Raw genomic sequence first — 24,109 nt, forward strand, 5'->3', positions numbered from 1 at the left:
ACACACACGGATACTGTTACACGAGAATACATTTATTAATACATAAAATGTGCATATAAATGTAACAGATCTTATCCTGAGGGTTAGCAGAATACAACAGGTATATATTCAGTCACGAAGAGTTACAAATACCAGGATGGACATATGTTCAATATATCATTCATTTAGACCATTTTGTAAATGAACTTGGATTACAACTTCTGCACTAGATACTCAAAAGCAAGTACATCATTCACAGGAATTAAATTGATATCAACTCAGGTTGAGGTACCAATTGAATTCTCAAGCTGTAATGCAGAATGTTGAATACTCATCCAATCTCTGGGGATTCAGATCTCCTGCAGACACAAAGAACAGTGGCAGGCTTGTTGCTGTCCAATCGGCGCTCTCTGGCTCTGTGTCAGGCCGTGCTGTTGCGGCTTGCGACGTGGTGGGAGAAGGAGGGAGAGATTTCTGCTGCGATGCGCTGAAACTAGCAGAGTTTGTGCACAGGAGAAAAGTGACTGTGGGTCCCAGCAGGTCACGCTCTTTAGGCAGGAAGAAGACAGGTTAGTTCCTGATGAAGCGCTAGTCCTGAATCCTTAGATTCAGATTGGGTTCACGAGGCTTGTTGTGGCTAACTTCGGTTGGATCCTTTGGTTACGCGCTAGCAACCTCCATTCTCGACTCTTAGAATAAAAGTTAAGTCCTGCACTCGGACACACTGGCTGTTACGTGGTTGTCCGAGCTGAGTCTAAGGATATTCAGGAGGAGCTCTGAGTCTGAGAATGTCCAGGAGGCGCACTGAGGAACTCTGTGTTGCCTGTTTTACCTGGAGGAACTATAGGTCGTTCATTGGTTGAAAGTTTCATGGGCATCCGAGACACACGTAGGGTTAACCTGCCCTACCAGTTCCTGATTGGCTGATGATGAGTAATAATGCACTCTGACCTTTGACTTGTAAACAACTTGGGATAAGACTATCCCAGAATCTCCCAGACGTTGAGGTGCCAGAGATGACCATTGGTTAGGGTGGTTGATGTGTCTCAGTCTTGGGAGTTGTTCCTTATCAGGACACTCTATCAGCTAGAAAAACACCTTAAATGTGAACCAAATGGAATGGCCTCTCTGTATCAAGCACCACTGAGATGAAGGAGAGAGGGACTGGCAAGGGAGCAGCCACTACACTATCATCATATTTTGCACACACCTATGTATTTATTTTTCTTTATTTATTTAGTATAATTTTTTGTCTATTCTGATGTCTGTTTTTGCTTGTCTTGGGTTGGACTGCTGTAACACATCAATTTCCCTTCGGGATCAATAAAGTCTTATCTATCTATCTAAATGCAGTTTTCCACTCGTCTCCCTCACATATATGAATAAGGTTATAAGCCCCCTGTAAATTTAATTTGGTGAAAATTTTGGCTCCATGCACAGAGTCTAAGGTTGCCGGTATTAGAGGCAAGTGGTATCTGTTCTTGTTATCTCATTAAGACCCCTATAATCAATGCAGGGGCGTAGTCCACCGTTTTTCTTCTCAACGAAAAAGAAGCCTGCACTTGCTGGTGATGTGTATGGTCGTATAAACCCAGTTTTCATGGAGTCTTGGATGTATTTTTCCAGAACTTCAGATTCGGTATTGGAAAGAGGGTAAACCCACCCTTTAGGTGGTATTGTTCTAGGCAGAAGGTCAATAGTGCAATCTTATGGTCTGTGATGTGGAAGTGACATTGCCTTCTGTTCATTAAAAGTTCCATAAGATTAGAATACTGGGGGGGGGGGGGGATTTTAGGAGATTGGAGTCGGGACATTTCAGTCAGTGCAGATGGTGCCAAGATGTGTGGGGATCATGTTTTTGTAGCCACGGGAAACCCAAGATCAAGGGATGTGATGGAGCAAATAGAGCTGGATGTCTTCTACTGTATATGGGTTGTGCCAATTTGCAAAGTTAAATGAGTAGTCTGCCATTTAATGTGACCTGGATAAACTGGAGAGCCATCCAAAGTTTGTACTTGAAGATAACGTTTCCGGCTGCCCCTGAGTCAATAAAGGCAATGAGAGAAATATGTTTATCTTCCCAAAATATCGTGGACGGAACAAAAAACCCAGCTTACAATTGAGGGAAAGGAGTAGTTTCACTCACCTTAGGTTCTTGATTGACTGGACGGCGCCTCTGCAGAAGTAGGCGTAAGAGCCTGTGAAACTCGTGGGCTCTAAGCCTCGCTCCTGTAGATTTTGTAATGTTGTGGAGGTTAAAGTCGTGTTATGGCAACCCCCATAGTTTGTCATATTAAAATCTCCTAAATTATCCCTCCAAATGATCATGCCTATGACTTCCTCGAGACGCCAAGGAATGGCTCCCATAGGAAGTCCTCCCTGTACATATTTGGGTAATGCGGCACACACCCAGCAGGCACTTTGGTTGGTTTTCTTAGCTGTCAGATAGGAGAGGCCTAAAAAAGAATTAATTCCATGTTCTCCTTTGTGGGAGAGATGATCATTAATTCCTGCGGAACATAGTCCTACAGCAACAATTATCGTTATTAACAGAAATGATTTCATTCTGAGTCTGTAACTGGGGATGAGGCTCGTCGGCAGTGTGACACGTGGATCCAGCGATCTTTTCCTTCCACTCGAACCGCAGACTTGGTTGTCAACAGGATCTGGTAGGGTCCGTCCCACCTGGGCTGGAGAACCTGTGAAGGAAATTTCCTGATCCACACCCACTCTCCTGGGATGAGGTTGTGCCCTCCTTCAGGTGGTGGTCCCCACGCCTCCAGGACCTGCTCGCGGGCTCCTTGGGTGGCCTCTGTCAGCAACTTGCAATAATACAAAGGAATGGTTGATCCATCTGAGGAAACCCCAGTCTCAGCACCTGTAAGAGAACTTGTTTCAAATTATTACAGGCGGCTTTTGCTGCAGGAACCAAGGCAATCTTGTCCTTGTACTGCACTCCCCCCTTAAGCAGATCTGTTAAGGGTTGTGCTCACCCTGTAAAAACATTGCACCTAGGCCCTGTTAAAATTTCACAATGCTAGACACAAAAGGGCCTTATCATAACTGCTTCTATTAGACACTCTAAAGCTGAAGCAACTCAGACTTGTGGGTTTCCTCATCAGGGGAAGCACTCAGAATACCATCAACATACTGAGTGATCACAGTCAGTTGAAGCCACGTGATACCCTGTTCTGGATAGTCATTCTTTGTAATGCATAATATTCCAACACAATAGATCTGGGATAAAACCACCCATTAAAATCTGGTACTCGGCAAGTAAAACTTGCTGTCCCAATACTCCTGTGGCCTCCTGCCGTCTTCCCATATACATTAATCTATAGCACACTGTTGAACAGAGGAGTGAAACAAGCATGACAGTAGTGCTCCAGTATCCCCTAACAGAGAAACCAACACTCCATTAACAGTACATTTTTATCCACTGGACTGGGACAGACTTAGGGAGGCTACAAGGGATTTACAGGATCTAATCGTTAGGTAAACAGATCTTCTCACAAGACGTTATTCTCCCCAGTCTCGATTCTAAACCTACAGCGTTTCAGCATGTCTGGTTTCGAGACATTCGAATAAAACCAAATTGTTTCCACTATTGCAACTAATTGTATAAAAATACAAAAACTGTTTAACTACTTTTACGTCCACCTGTACTGTACTTATACGTTTCAGACGCTCTTATATTTTCCAATCTCCTTAAGTTGATTTTCGTCAAGTCTCTTTAGTTACGTCTCTAGCCAGTCCCGCTGGCTAAACACACTCACACCGTCATTTAGTATACCAAAACTCACAGTTACACACATACATGCCGGCACACAAATTCATAAAACACACATACACATCGAGAATATATTTTTCTCTTTGTACTACAATGTGCTGTATTCTTGTTTTACTTCTACATTAATCCTTTTAATTCCTGAAGCGCACTCCACGTTCGCTGCATTTCTAATTTCGGGTGCGGTACTTTAGCCCACCGGTCAATATCTTAAGGTTTTGGATTTGATCGTATGGGGGAATCAGGGAAGGTAGGTGCGAGTGCAGACCCCCTCGACGGGGTGCGAGACAGTGTTAGAGTGGCGCTGTCATCAACGGCGCCAGCCCCTGCTACATCAAGTCCTTTCCCACCTCGAGTGAGAGTACAGATCTGCGGGCGCCCTCCCTCTAACAGGGGAGACCCTGATCCGTCTTTATCACACTCATACCAAGTGTTATCCCAATCAGACCCCCCTTCTCCATATTGCCACTGTGGGAATTGATCCCAATTATTTTCGTTTCCTGCCTGTTTGTTCCCCTGTGGGAGAGCAGGATATAACTTAGTCGCCGGCTGTAGCACATTAACCAGTGCAGCGTGACCAGGAGTTAATTCCTTCTTTAGTTTCTCATTCTCCTATACTGCCTCTTTTAGCTTTTTTTTCTATACTCTTTCGTAGCGAGTAAAGTATCTTTTCTTCCGGGTTTTTGTTTTCCCCGTAAACACACTTTTAAGTCACATCCCAATTTCTTTCTTTTTTTTTTCATGTATCTGCCACCACTGGTGCCGGCCGTGCACCAGGGTGGGAGCTACATGCTTGTGCTTTTGCCAATCAATACTCATATGCTTTCTTTACAGGCGTCTTCGCCCCAGACTCCCTCTGACAAACTCAACTTTTCGCATATTTTTCTCCCTTTTTTGTTCCCGTCAACTTACACTTTTCCGATATATAAACGGACCCTTCCACCACTTTCTCAAAGCATCAGTTAGCACACATGTTCGATCTTTTTAAGATTTACTTTTGTCGTGTGTGAGGTAACAGCTCATTCAGTAGGGGGATGTTTTCACTTGGAAAAACCTGTGCATTACTGCACTCATTCAGCTAAGGGCGTCTGTTACCTCCAGATCTAAATGCCTCTCAGAGACTTTAGAGGATTTACACCACACTGTTCACAGGTAAGGAACGAGACCTCGAAAACCCCCTTTCTTGATCAGTAATTCACCATCCCCAGAACGCCAGCATCGCTGCTTTTGCCCCGGGGTGGACTTACGCACTGAGCTCAATCAGGGCGATTCTCGGGTCTCAACGTCCCTTAAATCCTGCTACTTAATGCTTTGCTCTTTTATTATGAGGTGTGTTTATGTTAGTGTCGTGCGTGTGTATATGTATTTCACAAACAAGGAAAACACCAAAAACATACATATATATCTATCTCTTCTACTCCTGTTTCCTTTAAAACAAAAAACCACGCCACGCCAATCCGTGCACGATCAAGGCGTAGCTAATCTCAGGACCCCGGGCGCAATTAAGGCCAACACCGATCCTGAGCCTCAGAACTCCGGGCGCAATTAAGGCCCACACCAGTCCTGAATTACGTGCATTTAATGCACCACTCAGCTCCAGAACCCCGGGCGCAATTAAGGCCCACACCGATCCTGAGCCACAGAACCCCGGGCGCAATTAAGGCCCAAACTAGTTCTGACCTTCAGAACTCCGGGCGCAATTAAGGCCCACACCAGTCCTGAACTACGTGCATTTAATGCACCACTTGCTCTAGAACCCCGGGCGCAATTAAGGCCCACACCAATCCTGAGTCTCAGAACTCCGGGCGCAATTAAGGCCCAAACCAGTTCTGACCTTCAGAACTCCGGGCGCAATTAAGGCCCACACCAGTCCTGAACTTCACGGTAAGGGTCCAAAACCCGTTCAAAAACTCCATGCGCAATTAAGGCATACACCAGCTTCGAACGCCTGTACACAATACCGCGGAACCCCTGCCAGACCAAATTCTGGGCTTACAGCAAACAACCCATTACATACACCGGTGTCTTCCCCGGGCCAGAGGAATTCAGAAACTCACGTTTACTCCGTCATCTCGGGCGATTCTCGCAGGCAGCAGAGACTTCCCAAATCGGTCAGAGAGAGTCAGGACTTTTAAATAAAAGAGGAGTCCTTACCTCTTAGTAATGTGCGCGCTGACCGTCTCTCCTGCTGCTGGGAAGTTCCGCGCCTTCTGGAGCCGACTACACCAAATTTGTTGTAACAGAAGAAATAAGGTTCTTGATCCCGAGATGAAGTAAAACAGATGAGTTTATTGCATGCAAGGAACAATAAAGCCGAAGTCTTGTTTCCCGCAAGAAACAACAAAACCGAAGTATTGTTCCCCGTACTGTTACAAACTTTTGGGTTATATAGTGTTTTCTTCTCCGTTTCTGACGTCACTCGGTCTGATGGTAAAGAGGGGGGTTCATGGTATTTGGCCAGTTTACGATGTTCTGGGCAAATGGTCAGTTTAACATTACACCCAGGGGGGTTCCTAGCTTGCATCTGCAATCCTTATCAGTTAACCCCCTTTCCTGCCATAAACCCCAGCTTGTGACTTAGAAGTCTAAACCTCATACAGAAAGGATTAAATTCAAACCCCCGTCTTCACATCTTTCTTCAGTTCTTATCTTATTTTATTCTTCCTCTCCTTAGCTTTGTCTCATTACTTCATAGAATGCTTTCCCTCAAACTGTAGGCCTTTATTTAGGACTATGCATTTTTAAAATATACTTCAAAGCATGCCATATTATAATCACAGTATCCTAGCAGCCCCATCACCTGTGTTTTCCAACTCTATCTTGGTTGTTTGAAAAGACAAAATCAATACAGGCATTCCTCCAGAAGAGGATAAATGTTTATCTCTGCAATACCATATCAGCTTAATGAACTTTGGTTTTTCATATTTTATAAAATACTTTCCATTTAGCAAGGTAGCTCAGACTTTTAAGCAAGAGAAAATAAAACTTATTGAATAATTATTTACACATTAATTTAATATTTAACATTAATCTAATTTAGCTCAGGCTGTTATATGCCAATATGTACAGTATCTGTTGTTTTCTTTCTGTATTTCTACTTTTAAAGCCAATGACTAGCACTGTACAGTGTCACATTTTCAGTAACAATAAAATACAGTAACACATGGGAAATATAATGCACTGAAAACTACTGATGAGGGATTTTTCAAAAACAAGCTGTGAGAGAAAACGTACATATAATGTTATGGTTTTAATCTCTTTAAGCCTAGGTTGTTGGCTTCTTAGACTCACAGTTGTTAATACCATTCCATGGAAATCTTAAGGAAGTGCACAGACATTAAGTGTTTTCAGAAAGAAACCATTGTGATCTTTGATAAAAACCCTGCTTAGTTAAACTCTCACTCCTTTAAATGCCCTCACATGATTCAGCATGCTTTAGAGTTAGTTTTAACCTACAGTGTTATTAAAGTGTAATCTACTAATATTGGTACTATATCAATGTGATTGCCCTGTAGCTTAGGCTCAGATCTGGCTCATGTCAAATGTGAAACAGGCTCATCTGTTAACATTCTCAAAAAATCTTAACCAAACATAAATAAAAACACAATAGGTTTATTCCATGCTGAAAAGAGAAGAGAGAAAACACAACGTTTCCAAAACGAAAACGAAACGTTGTGTTTTCTCTCTTCTGTTTTCAGCATAGAATAAACCTATTACTTGTTCCTTTGCAGACTATGCATGCTGACGCAGTTACCCATCTGAACTATATAGACATATTGGATGACAACTTCAAAGATTTTTCTTCTTATATTTCTTGGATAAATGGACAATTTCCAAAATACAAACATTGATTAAATATTGATTCTTACTTTGTACTGCTAGTACAATTGTATTTTGATAACAGCATTTTATATGGAGAATTTAAAGACCGAACTTTTTTTACCACTAGAGGCCAGGATAGTTTCTGTTTTCTCCTTTGGTAGAAAGGGAAATCCGCAGAAAAACTGAAAATACCAGCAATTCGTTATATGTTTATTTGTTTATCTGAAAGATAAATGGATTATGTTTTACCTGCCATAAAAACTGAACTTCCTTCGAAAATAATTAAAACGGAATACTGTTTTTATTGCTACTCACGATGACAGTGAAACATACTGAATAAACGAATAGTTATAAATACACTATTTTAACGCACATTATATGCATTTTATGGCGCACAAAATGCCATATCACCAGACAAATAGATAATTTCTATACTATAGAAAATGGCACGGCTAAATTAAATTTAATAAAAATATATATAAACCCGTTTAACTGGAGAGCCTTGTACAAATTCCGAGTTTTTATAATCATCAAGTACTGTTAGGTTCCACAGACAATTGGTAGTTTGCAAAATCAGCAGAACGCCCTGTCCACATTTGATAAATGGCTTAAAGGAGTCTTTCTTTTAAACAAATATAGATTAAGTCTCTCTTAAGTCTACATTGAAAAAAAAACGCTGCATAGTTTCAAAGAAAAAAAAACACAGGGGCGCTATGCTAGCAGGCTTGCTCTTTCCTGGCAAAAGGTCGCAGGAAGCTGCAAAGTACAGAATGTACAGACTTAGTAATAGTTGTACTGTACTGAAAAGCCACTGAAGGTGGCAGCAGACTAATAAAGGCTTTTTGTAAGGTTTAGTGCGGACACGGATTTAGTGGTAAATATTTTTACCAAGAACAGAATATGATTTTTAATTAAAACGCATAGATCTATATAAATTGGTCGGTTAGCAGACTTTTACTCCTTCTCTACATTAACGTGAAATCATCAAAAGCAAAGGGGTTTCTACCGTTGGATGTTGTGTATTATTTGCATGTTTAAAAACATACTTTTAATCCGTGTTCCATATTATGATTAATACTAGTGCGTGTAAATAATTTTCACATAAAATGCACTCAAGTGCACCTTAAGTGAGTGAGCAGTTGGATTATTTACCTCCAGATATAAGAAGTATTGCAACTATGCTCAAGCGTGCTTTTTAATAAATGTTGTTAATAAAAGACATCGTTTTAATTATTAACTTGCATGTGAAATTAATGTTCACTGTTCTTTTTTCAGGGTTCAGGGAGGGTACAGCTAAATGTCAACGCCAGACCCCTTATTAGAATAATATATTCAAATTTATTTTGTACATGTTATGACGTCAATAGGCAGCCCTATATAATGAGAGAAGTCTCAGAAATAGAAGCAGTTACAAAGCTGTAGAGATTGATGCGTAAATCCTGTACAGTTTAAAAAAACAACAACCCCATCTAGCCAGGTGTAATAGAAATACAGACAACTAAAGGTTCTAATATCGTTTTACATCAGTTTGCAAACGTGGCGAGAAACATTATCCAAACTGGCCTTATCTTAAACATGACGGAAATGTTCAAAACACCAATGGAAGTGGCTGTATATCAGCTGCACAATTTTTCTATTTCATTCTTTTCTTCATTGCTTGGAGGGGATGTAGTCTCCGTGAAACTGGACAACAGGTAAATATTTAGATTTGTGAAAATGTGTCTTTAGCGTGGCAGTTTGAAGTGAACTAAGCTGTACTTTGTAGGAGGTCTCTAGTATGAAAGGAGTAAAAATAATGTATAGGTATATTGTTATGCATTGGTAGATACTAAGGGACGTTTGAAAGGCAATGTGATTTTGTGTTAAAAATAAAAGTCATGGATAGGAAAGACTCCAGTGAGACGTCTATGTGAAACTGAAAGCTTCACTTGAATTTGAAGTGTAATTGCTATACGATATGTAACGTTAACAGCTTAACAGTTGTAGTTGTTTCAAGTAAACTTGTTCAATGTACATTAATATGATGCAACTTTTTACATCAATCAGATTGTAAGAGAGGTACAGGAATATAAGGCAGGAGTGAGTGGTACAGTTTGCATGAAGTTTACGTTTGCGTAATTGCGGGGGGTTTCCTGTGGCTTGAAGGCTTGTCGGTTTTGGCAGGATTTAACTGGTTTTATTCAAACAAAGCACTGGGATATTCCAATTGCGATCAAGGGTATGATCCTGGTAAAAATACACCAACGCGTCCACTTTCTAGAGCTTTTTAAACATGGAAAATTGATTAAATACCTCTCATGTGATATATTTGTTCGGTATATTTTACAAGCAGTACGTTAATTGTATTACTACCAGAAATCGCAGCTCGTCTCTATGCTAGTTAAGTTAATGAATACAGTAATTCAGGTTCCGTTTCTTTTGCAGTGCTTCTGGTGCAAGTGTTGTAGCCATTGACAACAAGATTGAACAGGCAATGGTAAGTTGACATTGTAACTTATATCCTGATTTATTATTGCATATTACTACAAAAAAGTAAAGTGCATTGCATTGTGGGATACTTAGATATAGAGAACGTTTACATTTTATGTGATCCCGTCATACAATCCCTCTACTCGGAAGATATATGCTTTTAATGCTCTATACAAGTGCAAAGGATGGATTGTTGCTCTGCAGTTTTTATCAGATCCCGTATTATTTGGTGCTTGTTGCCGGGCAAACCCTTGGCTGCATCCCCAGATTCCATTGTCTCGTTGCAAACGGTTATTGGCTAAAGCTGTGCTGCAGTAGGACCGCAGTGTAGACAGGTTCATGCTTGAAAAGGAAAACAATGGCGCAGAAGCCATGTTAGACTGAGTCTCTTGGATTTTTAGTGTTGTACAGCAGTATAAAGTTAATTTAAGCCTGTGGTATGGAACAACCTGCTATATTTCAGGGACCTTAAAATTCTTTGTACCTTACTTTGCAGTTACTTTGATCAGTAACAGGTTTTCACAACAGTAGTTTTTAAACAGAGGAGTTTAAGACAAAAAAAAGCTTTTATATGTTAAATGCAAATGTGAGTACATTTCAGATATGAAATATCTGTCATTAGATATGTGATTACAGGCAGGTTCCAACTGTGGAAACCCTTATAAGGCTGGTTTAGTAGAAGGGGAAATTCATGTGGGTGTTGTCAGGTTGTTTTGTTCTAGAGAACAGGGTTTTGTTGCACAGATAAGATGATGCCTTTATAATAATAAATAATAAATTATTATTTATAATAATCATAATAATAATAATAATTGCTTACACTTATATAGCGCTTTTTATGGACACTCCACTCAAAGCGCTTTACAGATAATGGGGACTCCCCTCCACCACCACCAATGTGCAGCATCCACCTGGATGATGCAATGGCAGTCATAGTGCGCCAGAACACTCACCACACATCAGCTATCAGTGGGGAGGAGAGCAGAGTAATGTAGCCAATTCACAGAGGGGGATTATTAGGAGGCCATGATTGGTAAGGGCCAATTGGAAATTTGGCCAGGACACCGGGGTTACACCCCTACTCTTTTTTTTTTTAATGACCACAGAGAGTCAGGACCTCGGTTTTACGTCTCATCCGAAGGACGGCGCCTGTTTACAGTATAGTGTCCCCATCACTATACTGGGACATTAGGACCCACATGGACCGCAGGGTGAGCGCCCCCTGCTGGCCCCACTAACACCTCTTTCAGCAGCAACCTTAGTTTTTCCAAGGAGGTCTCCCATCCAGGTACTGACCAGGCTCACACCTGCTTAGCTTCTGTGGGTTGCCAGTTGTGAGTTGCAGGGTGATATGGCTGCTGGCCGTGTATGTAGCTAGTATTGTAAATCTTTATGAGTTGTTTCTGTTTCTCCTCAGGATTTGGTGAAAAACCACCTAATGTATGCTGTCCGGGAAGAAGTGGAGATCCTGAAAGAGCAGATTAAGGAGCTTGCAGAAAAGAATAACCAGCTGGAACGAGAAAACAGCCTCCTGAAAAACCTGGCGAGCCCTGAACAGCTGGAGAAATTCCAGTCCAGATTGCCCTCAGATATACCCATGACATCTGAGGACCACCCAGTTGTGGTATCTGTCCAGAACTCCCCAGAAACGGGCGGCTCTGCAGTGTAAGTGGCTCTGTCTTGGGGCGGGCAGAGCCACTGTTCTTTAGAGAAATTGACCTCCTTTGAATTGTTGCACAACTACGGTGAGCTAGTTGTACAAATGAAATGAAACAGATGTTCCAATGACATAGCCTGTTTTCTGTGTATCAGACAATCTCTAAAACAAAAGCATGATGCGAGAGAGATTGCATTGGGACAGTGAAGAGTCCTGTGCTGGGGGCCACCTTGTATCTTTCACCTCTGATGGGGGAGAGGATATGCGACAGGGCTGGCCCAGTGAACAGAGCCAGGATGCCCTAGCCCTCCATGCCGCAGATTCATGCCAAGGAAATAACATCTCCAGAAAGAGGACTACAATGACACTAGTAACTGAAGTCCATGGATTTATCACTTCCTAAGATGCAGCTTTGTTAACCGTATTCTCACTCAGTGAAATAATTATTACCACGGCAACCATCATTCAAAGTTGTTTTTTTTTAATTCAGAACAAACATTTATGGATATGATTAACCAGATAAGAGACTCAACCAGGATTGAACGATTCAGCTTCACTGTTAATTATTTTGTGATTTACCTGGTGTGTTGCTTGTATACGTTGCAGTCATCTTAGTGCTGCTTTTGGGGGATTACAGAATGATTCCATTTTTCATTTTTGTGAAACGGGACAATTAATTTTGTCTGAGGAGCATTAGCTGCCATAAGTTAATGTCTTGGGAATTGATCTAACAAATTTGCATATCTCTGTAAATTTGTAGATAATGTAAAGTAAGCAAAATGTGGTTGGCCTGGTGGCTTTGTGTTGAAGACCTGAAACCAGTGCAGTGTGACAGTTGCACTCTTGATGTTAGTCATCATTATCAAATAAAAACATGCTTACTTGAAAAGCTAAGGTTAAAGAACCTTGTAGACTGTTATCTGAAAAAACCCATTTTCTAATGGAAAAGTTGTAATAACTACCAAAGACATATAGGATAGTCTAGTAAACCAACAAGGATCACATCTTCATTGTATTCAGATCAAGTCTAGAAACGGTAATTGCATTACAGCGGAATTGTTGCTCTTGTGTGTACTTGGGACTGACTCCTGGTATTTACTTTGATGTATCAATACAAGTTGCACATTGCATTAAACCTACGTTTACACAAAAACTGCTATTTTTTCTAGTGTTTGTATATGTGTTTTTTATTAATAATAATATATGTAGCGTGTCTTGAAAGCAATTTTAAATACAATTTTCCAAGCAACAAATTCATTAATTCATTACATAGTGACAATATTATTTCTACTATTTTCAGTAACATTCTAGTGTGACCCACTGTTGTGGTTATCATGCCATCAAACCGCTTAAAACCATATGATGAGGTGGTTTAGGTTAATCCCCTACTTTACTCTAGAAGTTAGCAGCTGTTTCTTGTGTGTTTGTTGCAATTGAGATGTATGGAGCTGGGGACTCATTTTAGCAGGCAGGTCTGTTGCAATTGTTCTTAAGGTAACAGTAGTTCAGCACAGGGCTGCATGCTAACCACACGTTGAACTCCCAGTTAGTGCACTGCTCATAAAGACTAATTAGAATTGAGTATCGCGTTGGTAGTTATGTACCCTTATCTGATATATTTTAGCATAAATGCCAGTCTTAAATTAAAACCTAACAGGGAAATTCAGTTACAGTAAATGTAAACATGAGACATAGACATTGCCTACATAAATTTACAGGTCAGATTAATTTAAATATTCTGATTCAGAGCCCCCTGCAATTTGTGCTTATTAGAACAACAATGCTACGCCCTTTAGCACCATACTAAGGACATTTTAGCTGGCCTGCCAACTTTGTTCTGCATGTTTTTTCATTGCAAATTAACTTAAAGCTGGAAATGATCTCCAGGTAGAATTGTATTAACTAGTTTGCAATTTAGAATGCGGCCGTGTGCTAAATCCGGAAGTGACCCCAAGTGCAATTCACAACAAAAATATTTTTTCTTGACTTTTTCAACTAAAATTACTTAAATACCTGATCCCAATTAATAAAAAAGTTACAACAGAATTTGCATTGCTCCACATCTGTAAGATTTATTTAAGAATTAAGACTTAAAAGAAATTCACTGAGCTGCCTCAAATGATTTTAAAACCATTTCAAAGTACCATGGATTTAGATTAGTTTGTGAAGGGATTTTACTGGATTAAAAATCCTAGCACTTCCCCATTGCTACCTTTTCTTGTAACCTAAAAGTCATGACAGTTTAGTGTTCTATTATTGCTAGACTATACATGTAGTACATAAAGCAAAATCTTCTATATTACAGGCAGATGTTTCTTACTGGACTTTATAAAAGGCTTGTACATTTTAACAAGCATAGAGGTATTCTAAATGCACAGTCAACAAATTACAAGATCATCACTAAACTTTTTTAGAGCATTTACAGGATGTTGGGCACCTTGTTGCTGTTACATTGCAGCGAGGACATTAAGACTGCCGCGGTTGTTGACTGACAGAGATCCAAGCCAGGGGATTCCATGATTTTCGGCAGAGGGCTGAAAGTGATGGATCAGAATTGGCAGTCAGAGAAAGGAAATTGTAAATCTGAAGAGACTGGGAGCTGTGGGAAGACACCACTGGATCAGTGCTAGAAGTAGATTTCAGACAGATTAGGCTTCATGTTTTCTGGATTCAGGTTTCAGGTTTTTTAAATCTTTCAGGTTTTCAGGCTTTCAGGTAGACACATTTCTCAGAATAGAGATGGATGGAAGCACTTCTTGAATAAAGGCTCTCACAGATCCGTGACATTGGCCCTCCTACACGGAGCTAAGGCTCACACAATGGTAGAGCACCGATAAAGTGGAGAAAACGGTATCAAATGGAGAACTTAACAGCATAGTTAGGAGGACTGACTGGATGATTGGTAGAATGTGGAGCAAATTGTTAAACTACCTGAGCGCGTTTGAATGCCATTCCCCGCGGGATTATTACCGTCTCCTGGGACAACAGAGGACTGAGTGCTGTTGTCAAATGGCCAAGACAGTTGCACTGTGTAAAACTCTGATGTCTAAAGCTTGAATTTAACCATCGGTGGAAGCTTTTGGTGTTAAATGTTCAGATAAAGAATGGTTTTGGTGTGAATTGCGTTGTACTGATATTTAGAATTTAAACATACCACATCTGTTAAACATACAACTTCTGTACCAAAAAGTGTTATGATCTGTGTTTTATTGATGTTGGTACTAATATAATTAATTATTAACTTTATTCATAGATACTGCCAATTTTTTTTTTACATTTTACTACTTTGTACTTAAAAGCCTGGTTCTTATATAACCAGAGACTCAGGATGGAAAAATTCTCAGAATACCTGTTTCAGCCTGTGTAAATTGCAGCAAGTTGTAGCTTTCAGATTGATACTTTTTTGTTTAGTGTAACTAGACACTGTAGAATAAAGTGCATTCACCTGCCTTCTAAAAGGTTTGTGGTTAAAAAGGTTAACACTTTACTTACAGTATAAAAAAGAAGGATAGTACCCATCCTTCTATACCAAACACCTTAATTAAAATCTACTATAATGTTATTTCTACTATACGGTTACGAACATTTAGATCCATAAATGCCACAAAAACCCAATATTATCTAAATTTGAAATATGCAATTCTATTTGATCACTTATGATGCATTACCACATTTTTTGCTGTTTTTTTTCCAGAGAGTAAAAAATGCCACAATAAATTACACTTTGATAAATAATCAAAGCTTATTTTGTTGTTATTTTACATCTGACAGCTTGAAAACCAGCCCATTAAAATAATTTTGTGATTGCTGAAGATCCCCTGTTGTTTTATTGTTCTATAGTATTGTGTACAAACATAATATTTACTTTAGTTAGTTAATAGTAATAGTTTTCTTTAATAACTGATGTAATAATTTGAGTTAAATGTCTTTGTATATCTATTTTGGACAGGTACGCAAATCATTCTAGCAAACTATAGAGTAAACAGGACATTCCAACTGATATACAGGTCATACATAAAAAGGCTTGGACAGCGGATGTGATGAGGAAGTAAAACTTAAAACTTATCTCTAAAATTTAGAAGTAAAATAATCAAGTAAGTGATAAAATACTTTCATTGTGTTTCTTCATGTTTAAACTTAAATCTTAAAAATACTTGAAGAATAATTGATCAATCAAAAATATTTGGATTATATTTGGAAGGCAAATGTATGACAAGTAACTATATTGTATCATTCAATATAAAAAAGGGTAACAATGATGAAAAAAGGATAACAGTAATGCATGTAATTTCAACATCTTATGTTAAAAATGGTTGTTTTTTTATATTTGATCAAAAGAAACTTACTCCAAATTTCTGCCTTCTCTAAAGATTACTGGATTTTAATTAGGATATTAGTAAAATGCTGGGTGTAGGGTAATTGTAGTGAGCACTTCTCACAGAATTGTGAACATGAAGATACAGTATAGTACTTCAGTATACATGAAGAACATGAAGATACAGTATAGTACTAAGCAGTAATAAACTCCTTTACCCCATATACACTTGTGTCACTCATCAAGATTTAAACTAGAAAATATTACTTTAAATTGGTTGTGATATCTTTTGGTTTAAGAAGTATTATTAGAAATTTTGACAGTATACCACTAATCTCCCAGGTTCTTAGTTCTTCGAATAGACAAAAAAGAAAACTTTATGCTTCAAAGAAGAGTTTTCGATTTCCCAGTCTCTAATTTCAGCCGATATTTCCTCTGTAGAATGCTTAATTGAACTAATCATTGTTGTAACCAGAATAATTTATTTTCAGCTCTTAAACAGTTAGAAAATTCTAGGTAACTATACAGTTTTAAGTACTGTGGGATGTGAAATTGTTCTAAGAAAATATATTTATAAAAACAAATAGAGTTTCAATTAAATGATTGGAAAGAGTGAAAAACAATTGTTTTTCAGGGCAGAATTGGGAAGCATTTTCCTGTCATTCTTACATTATAGATTATAGATGATGTGTAGCAACCTACACTAAAGTTAAAAATTAAATGTGTATTCTTAATGTTTTTATGGTTGTGGTTGAAATGGAAGTGTGTGTACAGAATATATCAATTAATTTACAATTCTTCAAGTTCAATGTGGATACTTTAACGCACTTCTATTTTCTTAGTTAAATAACAACTGAAATATATAATTGAATAAATAAGATTCTGTTACTAACATGCATGGAACAAAACTTTTAACAGCACTCATCAAAATTCATTGATATCATTTCTAGTAATAAATAAAGACAAGGTATAATGAGTACGCTAGACAGGTACTGATGTAATTAGCTGTCCTATTGATGACTTTAAATGAGGTATACATGCTTAATGCACAAAATCCAGCATACAATTGAACTAAAAAAATGCTGTCACTGTTGTTATTGTCCAGCATATATAAAGAAAATCGTATACAGATGCAGCCATTCAAAGTGCGTGGCACAGACACGTACCAGGGGTAATTGGCTACGGCCTCGCGCATCGTTACGCCCGATGACGCAAAATATGACTCGTGGTGCGTTGGTCGGCCATAGAAAGATTTAAATGTCTTTACTGTGCCGGTTTTAGTATTGAATATTTATATGGAATTTTACCACTGAAGGGAAATCTTAGTAGCTGAGCATAAAAAGAATAGGAGCATAACGCATGTGAAGGCCATAAATGATTTTAATTTTGGAACATAAACATACAGTTATACAGTATATGGCTGGTCTCGGTACTTTAAAGAAAAAATACACACCAATATTCCATTTCTCCCTAAACATTTTAAGCATCAAAGTCTTTAACGTGAAATAGCGTGTAAAAAAGTGGTAGTTTTAAGCTTTTCTGCTACTATAATATGGAATCGCGTACCTAAAGAAATTAATAACTATATAATTATATTCGTGTACTGCGACAGGGCTGTGTAGGGCTGTTTCGCCTCTCTTCATGTGACTTCCCCAGTAGCCTACTGGTTTACGTGCCTGATTAGTAACCCACAGATTGTGCGTTTAAATCCAGCTGGCGCTGCGACTTTTCTTTTAACAAACATTTCTTTGAAAAAATAGAATAGCAATATTATGTCCAATTAATTGACTTTTTATATTTCTAAATATCACAACATGATCGAATTTAAGTCATTTTTAATAACAACGAATAGTCACCTTTTTTCCTTCTGACAACTGTCCCTGCTTCTGCTTCCTGCTTCTATCGTGTGTGTGTTTCTTTTAAAATACATTTTAGAAAAGTGTAATCTATACTAAAAAGCTGTACACCACCTGCTATATAGATACATATTGTAATACTTTCGGGTTCTGATAGGACACAAGATCTCAGACTTGCGGAGTTAAAGCAAGATAAAGCCTTTATTTTTCTTCTCCGTCACCACCTGCCAGCCCGTCTCTCCCGCACCCCCGACCGGAGACACACAGCCCCCGCCCGCCAACAGCGAGAGAGAGAGAGAGAGAAACACCCAGGGGTGCAGAAGCAGGATCCTCAAAAGATCAACAAAGACAACAGAAAAAGATATGTGTACTGTATAAGATACTGTCCATGGGAATCCAAGCTTTTTTATCTATGCTAAGTAGTCTTTAATATTTCTTCATTACACAGTGAAGTCAAAATTCCAGTATGTGCCTATGTACGCTGGGCAAACGTTCTTCCAGCACAGGGGTACCTTTAAAGCGGAGACGACGGCACCGAAAATTTTTGGTGCGCCCTCTCTTTAAAGCCCTGGCCAAATATGAAGACAGTACGTAGTTATAATTCAAACTGAATTAAAAACTACACATCCCAGTTACCATGGTGGTGCTTGTGATCATTGCGTTTAACCAACGAAACAGGGCAAAAAATCAGTCACATGACTTTGGGGCTGAGTTTCGAAAGCTTAACCTATCAGCAAGACAGCAAAGACATTTTTCCAAGAAAGTTTAGCCTTTGTCACTAATGAAACCATTAAATAAAGACATAAATAAAGAAATAGACAATTAATTGACTTTTATATTTCTAAATATCACAACATGTTCGAATCCAAGTCATTTTTAATAACAATGGGTAAACTGGGTAAACTATCACAAAGCTTTAAAGAACTTAACATTTTTATTATCAACAAATTGTAGATACGACGTTTACATTGGCGTTATTAATTTTTCACTTGAGTATATGGAGGATTGTGAGAGCAGACCCCCCCTTTTAGGCTGCGCAAACGATTGTTTACATTTTTATTAAGAAATGGAGGCTGTATGCGTTACAATATAAACATTTACTGTCAAACTTTAAATCAACAGTTGATTTAAAGACGATCTGTCAAAGTGCAATGAAATTCAATTTAAACTGTATTACAGCAGCACAATGTGCTTTTTCATCGTGTGTCTCTCTTTGGTTGGGGCGTGGGAGAGCTCGCTGGCAGGTGGTGACGGAAAGAAATAAAATAAAGGCAACTTTTAACTCCGTAAGTCACACACCAATACTCCATTTCTCCTTAAACATTTTAAGCACCAAAGTCTTTCATGTGTTTTTCATCACTCTCTGCGGGAGTGCTGGCTGTGACGAATTAAACCGGTTTCACAGGTATTTTCAAGTGGTCGACTCTTCAGCGGGAGGGGGGAACAAGCTGCCCAGCTGTGTGGAATGCTACAGAACCCTAAACAGACAATACACACTAGCCGAATATTTGACCAAGATATCCAGACACAGCTGTATGAGCTCCACCAGTAAAACTCAAAGTATAACGCTGGTCCACACTATTTGTAACGACTTTATTTTTTCATCGACAAAAAGTAACACCCACCACAGCATTTCGTTGATCTAACTAACAAGGATGGGACATTAGCTAGCCAATATGATAAAGGAATAACTTTTTTATTTCTTTAGCACATTTATTTGAACATTTCCATCGATTGTACAAGCACTGAAAAACGGTTCAACAGATAGAAAAACTCCCTTGCTTTTAACAGAGCGTTTCATAATTTCTAACAATGAAAATTATTTAAACTGCGACACTTTTATCATTCAACGAGAGCTCAAAATATCACAAGGATCCTCAAGAGATCAACAAAGACAACAGAAAAAGATATGTCTATAAGATACTGTCCATGGGAGTCCAAGCTTTTTTATCTATGCTAAGTACTCTTTAATATTTCTTCATTTCACAGTGAAGTCCAAATTCCGGGAATGTGCCTATGTACGCTGGGGAAACGTTCAGAGGTAAAATTCTTCCAGCACGGGGGTACCTTTAAAGTGGAGACGACGGCACCAAAAATTTTTGCCATGCATAAAAACAGCAATTCTGTCAGTAAGCCCTAAATGAATTAATAGCAAACATGGTTTACATAAAAGACATTTTTCCAAGAAAGTTTAGCCTTTGTCACTAATGAAACCACTAAATAAAGACATACATATAGAAATCTTAAGATTTTTAAAATACATGACTTTGCTAAAATGTATTTAAAAATAAAAACGATTACAAACGCCAACGGAGAGAGTGCTTACTTTGTCAGCACCCAGACAAAAATACAATGCTTTTATTCATTCTTAATCAGATGGTGAGAGTGAAAGGGGAGCGATAAGGTTGAAGGCGAGGAAAAAGATTCCCTTCCCCCCATGGAAAGACAGACATGTTTTCACAGTTTAGAAGTCCCTTAGATAAAACATCAATTTTATTTAAACTCCAACAAGTATTAATGGTTTTTAATTACCGTACTCTTATGGAACATGCCACCAGCCATCTGCATGAAAAAGCTGCTGTAATAGTTTAAATTAATTAAAAGTCTAAACAGTATCAGCTTATTTATGGGTTGTAATTAAAAAAAAAGTCCAAAACCACACTCAAAATGCAATTTAGCGCTTTCTGGCAAGAGGAAACACCCAAATTAATAATGTAACATGCTATTGTTTGTGGATGAACATAGTTACTGTATACTGTTATTTCTTTAGATACGCGAAAATTCTTTAGATTTTTTTTTTATCCCTGGCGGGACCGGGAGTCTATAAGAATAGAGTAATAGGTTTCATTGCGCTTTGACAGATCGTCTTTAAATCAATTGTTCATTTAAAGTTTGACAGTAAATGTTTATATTGTAGCACATACTGTACAGCCTCTATTTCTCTACAAAAATCTAAAAGATCGTTTGTGCAGCCTAAGAGGGGGGCGAATGCACTACAATAGATTAGCATACTGTAGAGGAAAACAGTATAGGCATCGTTGATATGAGGACTTTTGAAACCAAATTTCCCAAATTTAATATGTGCTTTTCCATATTTATTGTCAATTGATTGTCCATATTCTAAGCAAGGAGCGCTTCGCCCAGCCTGCTGTGGGAAGAGTTGGCTTATTCCTTCCCTGCCTCACCGTGGGCAGACCCTGCCAGGCCCTCATCGATACCGGTTCGACCATCACCCTGCCAGGCCTGGTGTCCTGCCGGGCACCGAGGCAGCCGGACCCCCAGGGCGCTCACCGTGCACTTTGGAGCTGCGAGGGTGAAACACCCCTTCTACCTTGCCCCAGTCTGTGAGGACTGTATCCTGGGGTAGAAATGGTTGCAGCAGGTGGGTGGTTTCCTTGACTTGGGCGTGAGGGACGGGGTGCTGCCCCGGGGGTGGCGGGTGCCCTCCAGCGGCCCCAGGATACAGTCCTCACAGACTGGGGCAAGGTACTGTAGAAGGGGTGTTTCATTATCGCAGCCCCAAAGTGCACGGTGAGCGCCCTGGGGGTCCGGCTGCCTTGGTGCCCGGCAGGACACCAGGCCTGGCAGGGTGATGGTCGAACCGGTGTTGACGAGGGCTTGGCAGGGTCTGCCCTCGATGAGGCAGGGAAGAATTAAGCCCCGGCTGTTGCCAACCCTTCCCACGGCAGCAGGCGGGGTGAAGCGCTCCTTCTGGCTTTCCGGGCTTTTGGGGTTAGCGTCGCTCAAGGGCGGCCTTCCCCCCTTTAGGCCTCCCCGCTCCTGTTTCCCGACGGCCTCCGGAGTCCCCGGGGCTCCAGTGCCCGGCACTCCCGTGCGATGTGCCCCCTCTCCCCACAGCGGTGGCAGATGACCAGCCGTCGTCACTCCCCCAGCATCGCCGCGCTGGCCATCTCCTCCTCCCTATCTGATTCCCCGTGCACCCCTCCGTTGGTGCCCACTGGTCTCCTCGAATACGGCATCAGCCTGCTCAGCCAGAGCCAGGGCCTGCTCCAAGGGGACCGGCGTGGCCAGCATCAAGTGGCGCTGCACCTTAGTAGGCGCCAGGGCCCAGAGGAACGCCTGGAGCGCTATCTCCCAGTGGGCCTCCTCCGGGAGAGTAGGGTAACCCTGGAGGGCTAAGTAGGCCACGTCTGCTGTTACCTTCACTGTTACCTGGATACCTCTTTATTTAGAACTCACTCTTCCCCCTGCCTGTCTGGCTTCTTTTAATCCTTCTGTGCCCGGATTGCAGCGGGTAAGATGTTTTTCTAAGAAAAAAAGAGAAATTAAAAAAAGAGAAATTTCACCAGAGCCTCTTCTCGAGTCTAATTTTTAGTTTAGAAGGATTCAAGCGGGATTTTAGATTTTAGATTTTAGATTTTAGATGATTTTAGATGAAAGATAATTCCCTATTAATCAAACTTTAAGAGTATGTATCGGCTTGTCTCCCCCCTCCCGCCCCTCTCTGTGTACAGTAGAGCCTCCTATCCTGGATGGTGGAGCCCATACAGCTGTGTCTGGAGAGAATCCAGGGTATCAGCTTCAACCACATGGCTGTGCAGCTTGTTCCCCCCTCCCGCCCTTCTCTGTGTACAGTAGAGCCTCCTGTCCAGCCAGTACAGGAGGCTCTACTGTACACAGAGAGGGGCGGGAGGGGGGAACAAGCTGTCCAGCCGTGTGGAATGCTACAGAACCGTAAACAGACAATACACACTAGCCGAATATTTGACCGAGATATCCAGACACAGCTGGATGAGCTCCACCAGCCAGGACAAGCAAATAAGATACACTCCACAGACATTCACAACAACGACATATCATAAAACTTTTGCACATATTGTTAAATTATTACTTGTTTTTCAGGAAGTTAAAAAAAACACTTGAATTACTTATCCAGTCTCTGAAAATAAAATTAAGGTCGGGCAATGTGTTTTTTTTTAATCCAACATTGACAGCCACATCTTAAATCTTGTCAGTCATCTCTTTTTTCTCTATTAGAATTGTGGCGATTCAAACAACTTGGGATAACAAGTGGTCTCAAAGTCACCGAGCTCACACAGCTTCAACAACAGATGACAACTTCCTAAGTCCTTCCTTAGTCTTCCTGAAATTGTCAGATTATTAGTGAATAAAAGCATTTTATTAAAAACACGTTTGCATTTGTTTGGGAGCTATATTATGTATTTTTCATATATAAGATATAATGATGTGTTCCTGCTAACACATCGCACGACTTTAAAAGCTAGAAAAACAGGTTTCGATTCACATTATCTGGCGAGCCTTGTTTTGTCAAAGGACAGCACATACTTTGAAAAGACCGCAAATGTATTAGCAAAGGTTAATTGCACTACGGACCACACAAAGAAATTTAAAATTGTCTTCTTTAGGTGTGAGGGCAGGAGTGGATCGCAGCAGGCATAATCAGCAAATAAATAAGAAAACAAAGAACAGGGCAGGTGAGACGAGTATCCAGAGAGCAAGTGATCAGAAAAAGAAAACATCAGACACATTTCTTGGTGTATTGTGTTTTAAATAAAATAGGAGTGTTTTTCCCTGGTATTAGCTCATCGGTATGGTGAAAGTTTTATCTGTGCCATACTGTATACAGGTACAGACTTCAAGCTGCACCACTGTATCGCTTTGGTAAGGAGACGGACTATGGCCAAAATCACGAAAGTCAAACAAACAAAACATTCCTGTTAGACAAGAGGAATGTAAAAAAACAATTACTTTTTGTCAATGAAAACCGGTATGTGTCTCTCTCTGCTGGATGTCTCTCTCTCTCTCTCTGCTGAATGAATAAAAGCATTTTATTAAAAATGCCTTTGCGTTTGTCTGGGTATTTACGTAATCTGTGGTCCTTTTAACTGTTTTTACATCTACTGTATTTCTTTGAGATGCCACTTTTAAAGGTGATATGAAAAATCAAGTATTTTATTATTGTTATAGAGAAACATGATCAGATTTTCCCTGGTTTAGAAAAAAATATCTAAAGTATACTAGTTTGTCACTCTTCTCATTCCCTGTAATCTTTCCACTTGTATGTCATTAGAAAGTACAAGTTTCTGCTTTGTCTAAGGATGGTATCAAAAAGTAGTCTAAGTGGTGAGAAAGCTGTCCTTAATGATAATTAAGGGACTTAAAGGTAAAAAGAGATGCTTCATATTGCTTGACTAATTTTTAAAACTAAGTTATAAATGCAGACACTCTCTCGGTGCCGCGCC

At 39.8% G+C, this 24,109-nt stretch overlaps 1 protein-coding gene and 1 long non-coding RNA gene across 2 annotated transcripts in view; both read left to right on the forward strand.

Annotated features, from left to right (window-relative positions):
• The window catches only part of tsc22d3 (TSC22 domain family, member 3), a 119,526-nt gene extending 106,659 nt beyond the window's left edge, over window positions 1-12,867 (forward strand). The window contains exons 2-3 of the mRNA XM_088648930.1: window positions 10,013-10,064; window positions 11,475-12,867. Coding sequence (XP_088505056.1) covers window positions 10,013-10,064; window positions 11,475-11,726 — 304 coding nt within the window. The 3' untranslated portion in view covers window positions 11,727-12,867. The remainder of the gene's footprint in view (window positions 1-10,012; window positions 10,065-11,474) is intronic.
• The window catches only part of LOC148653647 (uncharacterized), a 333,862-nt gene that overhangs the window by 241,067 nt on the left and 68,686 nt on the right, over window positions 1-24,109 (forward strand). The gene's annotated exons all lie outside the window — the stretch shown is intronic.

Source organism: Lepisosteus platostomus, chromosome 10, assembly GCF_059453375.1.
Source record: "Lepisosteus platostomus isolate fLepPlt1 chromosome 10, fLepPlt1.hap1, whole genome shotgun sequence".
NCBI classification, from domain to species: Eukaryota; Metazoa; Chordata; class Actinopteri; order Semionotiformes; family Lepisosteidae; genus Lepisosteus; species Lepisosteus platostomus.